This window comes from Zonotrichia leucophrys, chromosome 2, assembly GCF_028769735.1.
Source record: "Zonotrichia leucophrys gambelii isolate GWCS_2022_RI chromosome 2, RI_Zleu_2.0, whole genome shotgun sequence".
In the NCBI taxonomy this organism is placed as follows: Eukaryota; Metazoa; Chordata; class Aves; order Passeriformes; family Passerellidae; genus Zonotrichia; species Zonotrichia leucophrys.
Window position 1 is genome coordinate 18,848,527 of NC_088171.1, and position 4,934 is coordinate 18,853,460.

General features: G+C 64.0%; 1 protein-coding gene across 1 annotated transcript; it reads right to left on the reverse strand.

The window, feature by feature from the left end:
• Positions 1–2,345: 2,345 nt before the first annotated feature.
• Positions 2,346–3,352, reverse strand: PTF1A (pancreas associated transcription factor 1a). Its single transcript, XM_064703289.1, has 2 exons — positions 2,728–3,352; positions 2,346–2,622 (listed from the first exon to the last, which is right to left on the reverse strand). The coding sequence occupies exons 1-2, from the start codon at positions 3,350–3,352 to the stop codon at positions 2,420–2,422; spliced, it is 828 nt and encodes a 275-aa protein (XP_064559359.1). The 3' UTR covers positions 2,346–2,419.
• Positions 3,353–4,934: the final 1,582 nt, after the last annotated feature.

A 4,934-nucleotide genomic window follows, 5' to 3' on the forward strand; every position in this document is an offset into this window, starting at 1 on the left:
GGGGGCGGGGAGCCGCTGCCCACGGGGCCCCGGGGGCAGCGCTAGAGGGTGCAGCTCACGGCCGCGGGGAGGAGGGGGCGGGCGGCTGCCAACTGGGGTTGCGGGGCTGTCAGTCACGCCTTCCCCACGCCGGTCGGTACCGCACCGAGCCGTGTTCCCCAGCAGCAAACCCCCCAGAGCCGCCGCAAGAGCTGCGAGCGGCGTTGCGTGAGCCGCCTCTGGGCCGGGGACCTGCACAGGCGGGTCCCTCCTGCCCTGCGCCGCGGATTCTGTCGCAGGAGCGCGGCGCTGGGGTGAATGGATGATGAGTCAGTCAAAAGGAGCTGTCAGTCTCTTTGAAGATTGCGTTTAAAGGGACTTGCCAAGTCAAGACGGGAGAGTGACAAGATAGAGACCCTGGTGCTTTACATGCGAAGGCCGGCTCTTCCGCTTCATCTGCACCATACTAAAGGATGTGTTGAAGCATTGAATCACAAAAAAGTGGCACGCCAAAGAAAAGGTGCCACATAACAATGATTGTAGTGTTTTAATTGTGGGGGAATCGCATCACCAAAGCCAATTGAGACGAACGAGGCTATACACAGAAGGAAACGGTACAACACTTCCATAACTTATAATTAAACTGAAGTCCGACTAACATTTGACTTTCTAATGAGTGTAATGAGATTACATGCCTGATGGAAGCATTTGTGAAAAAGCGACTTTCTGTGTTTAATGAGGTCCTAATACAGGACAAGATCGAATTATAGGTCGGCTCTTTTTCTCTCAAAGAGCCCCGTTTAAGTTCAACGACACCGGTACCGCCCGCCTGCCGCCGGACGGGGCGAGGCTTGCGGCCAGTCAGCCCCGCCGCAGCCCAGAATCGCACGAAAAGTGAGCAAATAAATAAGCAATGACCCCCCCCAGCCCCCGCCCCGGCCCAGCCTCGGCGTGTTTGTGTGTGTAAGTAGCTCCTCTAATTGCTATTGGAATAGATCCATGCCATCCGCGCTAGGGAACTAAATGTGTTTAACTAGGTTAATGCAATTAGCATGCATGCAACATATTGCTCCCACTTTGAGGCAGTTTGGGAAAAAAAAAAAAAAAGGAGAAGGAGAGATGTACAGTATATGATGAGTTATAATTACACCTTGGCTCACCCGCGCCGTTCCCATCCGCCTGGGCACCGCGCGGGGACAGCGCTGCTCCGGCCGAGGGCCGGGCCGGGCATCTGGGGCTCTGCCGGGGGCTGAGCCGTCGGGGCCGAGCCGCGGGTGCCACGGGAAAATCAGCACCTGCGGCGTGGGGCCGAGCCCCCGCCCCCGCCGGGAGCGCTCGCAGCCCCCGGCCCGCCCGGCCCGGCCGCCCCCACCCCTCGCCCCCGGGCAGGTGCAGCCCAGCCGTCCCTTCCGCAGCCGGGCGCGCTGAGCTGGGGCTACCGGAGCGATTCTGCCACCAGTTGCACGATGGCTTTGCCGTGCCCCTGTCCCCCCTCCCCCGCCCCCAGCGGCAGCCCCGGGGCGAGGAGCGCCGGGTTTGTTTGCAAGGCGCGGCCGCGGGGGGAGCCGCGGGAGGTTCGGGGCAGCCGGCAGAGCCCCAAGCCCGCCCGGGCCCGGCCTCGCCCTTCCCTCTCGGCAGCTTCCAGGGGCAGCTTTGTGCGGCTCTGGACAGCGCGCCCATTCCCACGGCGGCGCGGTCGGGGGTACGAGGCGGGGGACGCACACCCTCGCAAGGTTCGTGTTGGGGGGCTCGGGTCTTCCAGCTGGAAACCACAAGCGGTGTTGAGACACTGAAAGGAGGGGACCTTCTAGAGATACACAAAGACATCAGTTGGAAGCACTTCAGGAGAGGACGTCAAAAGGGGTGGAGAGAAGGCGAAAGTGCGTCCCCGCCCGTCCCCGTCACCCCGGCGCTATAAGCGCAGCCCGAGCCGGCGGTGGGGCAGAGTGGGGCCAAGCATCTGGGCTGAGGGTGCCATGAGCCTTGGGGCTCACCCCGCCGGGACACCGGTCCAGGCGTTCATTGCAAGGCTTCCTCGGGATGTGGCGGGGCTCTCGGAAGCCGCTTCCCACAAATATACTGCTCCACAACGTACAATTCGGGTTTATTATTAACAAACACAAGGAGAGTCCACGTGCGGCAATAAATTATTTTCACAGGTTCTGACGTATTTCCCCCATTAAAATTAAAAAAAAAAAAAAAAAAAAAGAAAAAAAAAAGGTGCTGGTGGAATAAACCTATTGCATATCTTTAAAAAAATCAAGATAAATTATATAAATTATATATTCAAAACAAACGATTCTACCTCATTATCACTATTCCGTAATAAATAGATAAATAAATTTGATTGCCCTTAGAGTCTGAATCTTAAATTACATTTACAATATAGGTCTCTACATACAGCATGTACAGAGCGGGCGGGGACCACCCGCGCGGCGCCTCACGCCGCGTAGTCGAAGGGGGGCTCGTTCTCTATGTCGTTGACGGAGGGTTTGTTGTTCACCTTCCGCGGGTCCTCGGGGGTCCACACTTTGGCTGTCCGGATGATGTTTTGTTCCTTGAGCTGCTTTTCATCAGTCCACGACAGCGAGTGACCGGCCAGAGGGGGGAGTCCGTAGTCGGGGTCGCTCGGAGAGGGAGATCCTGGAGGGCAGGAGGGAAAAGGGAGGCAGGGGGTTATTGCCGGGGCCGGCATTCCTGCGGATCGCGGTGCCGGGCCGCACCGGGCCGTGCCGGCCCGCCACTTACTTGTGCCGCGGTGGCAGATGATGATTTTCTTGGGCTGGCTGGGGCTCTCGCTGCTGGCGCTGCGCAGCGGCAGGTCGGACTGCACTAGCTCGCTGAGGAAGTTGATGTAGCCGATGGCCAGGCGCAGCGTGTCCACCTTGGAGAGGCGCTTCTCGTAGGGCAGGGTGGGGATGTGCGAGCGCAGCCCCTCGAAGGCGTCGTTGATGGACTGCATCCGCCGCCGCTCCCGCACGTTGGCGGCCTGACGGAGCTGCTGCAGCTCCGCCTCGGAGCGCACCCGCCGCCGCCGCTTGGCCGAGCCCAGCGCCTGGAGCCGCACCCCGGGGGACAGCAGGGCCGCGCCAGCCGCCCCGCAGCATTCGTAGGCGAAGCCGGGCGAGGCGGGAGACGGCGGGAAGGCGGCGGCCGGCGCCGGGCAGCGGAAGCCGCCCTCGGGGTCGCCGCCGTCGCGGTAGTACTCCTGCAGCTGCCGGCTGAGGAAATCCACGTCCGGCTCCAGCAGCCCGTCCGCGGCCAGCACGTCCCGCGGAGGAGGCTCGGAGAAAAAATCCTCCTCGTCGAAGTAGGGGGGCGAGGAGAAGGAGTCCAGCCCCCCGGGGAAGTGCTCCAACAGCACGGTCTCCATGCTGCTCCTGGGCCCGGCGCGGACGGGACGGGGCAGGGGGGCCGCCCCGCCGGGACGCGCCCGCAGCCGCTGTGTCGGGCCCGCTGCCCGAGCCGCCCCGGCGGTGGCGGTGCCGGTGGCGGGGACGCCCCGCCCTGCCCGCCGCGCTGTGGCGGGGCCGGGCCTCGCCGCCGCTCTCCGGGAGGGGCCGGAGCCGCTGGCGCCGCGGGCCGGCACGCGAGGGGTCTTATAACGACATCCCCGGGCGCGTGCCGCCGGGCGCCGCCGCCAGCCAATCAGGGCGCGCAGGGGGGGGCGGGGGACCCCGCGCGCGGCCGGGGGGCGGTGCCCAGCACCGGGCGGGGGGGGGGGGGGAGCGGGCCGGACCCGACGGAGCCCCCGCCCGGTACCGCCCGGCACGGCACAGCCCCGCACCGCCCCGCCCGACACCCCCCGGTACCGCCCGGCACGGCCCCGCACCGCCCGGTACTGTCCTGCACTGCCCCGCACCTCCCAACACCGGCTGGCACGGCCCCGCACCGCCCCGCCCGGCACCGTCCGGCACTGCCCCGCACCGTTCCGCACCGCTCGCACCGCCCCGCACGGCCCGGTACCGCCCGGCACAGCTCCGCACCGCCCCGCACCACCCGGCACTGCCCGACACCCCCCGATACCGCCCGGCACAGCCCTGCACCTCCCGGTACCGCCCCGCACCTCCCGGCAGCGCCCGCCGCTGCTCCCAAGGGCGGCTCCGCACGTCGGGCGAGGGGCCCCGGAGCGCCTCGGCACCTCTCCTCAGGAGCCGGTACCGAAACGCGCCTCTGGGCTTTGGCACGGCCTCTCTCTCGGCACCGGGAAGCGTCACCCTGAGCGTTTTACCCCCAGCGCTTCTCCCGCTCCCCGGGAGTGCCGGTCCCCGCCGTCAGCAGAGCCGCTGTCACAGCGGGCATAGGGGAATCGATGGCGCGGGTTTTTCGTGGCGTTCGAAGTGAAGGCAATTCTATCGCAACATCAAAATTCATCACGTCAGCTCTCGCGCCCGGCCGTGCATCGATTTTGACCTCATCGGGCTTCGTTGAGTCCTCCCTTTCCCGTTCCCATTGCTCCTCTCCGGACGAGCTCGCTCGGCGGAGGCTCTGTTAATAATTCCCTAACAGACTCTCACTGATTAAAGCCTTAAAAATTCTCACTAGAGTGAAATGGATTACCCGCCAGATTAGGAGAGGATTATCTCTGTCATTAGCGCGGCAATAGTTTGTCCGGCAGAGTCTGTCGAGGTTTATCGAAAGTGACTTTGCAGCGCGCCACCAGCGCGGGCAGAGATCAAACTCCGCGTGGAAACGTTCCCGGGTCTATCAGCAGAGCAAGACAGGGCCAGCTCCGGGAAGGTGATAAATGACCGGACTTCAAAGCCACTGACATGGCCGTGATAAGGGCAGGGAAACGCGTGAGTCACGGGAGGGAACAAAGAACTTTGCAAGAACCGCTTCTTGGGAAGTCCCGCCTGCAGACGGCCCACGCGGAAAGAGCGAGAAGGGAAGGCGGAGACCTGTGCGCGAAGTCAGGAACCGCCCACGCCTGGCCGTGGGGCTGCTCCCACCGT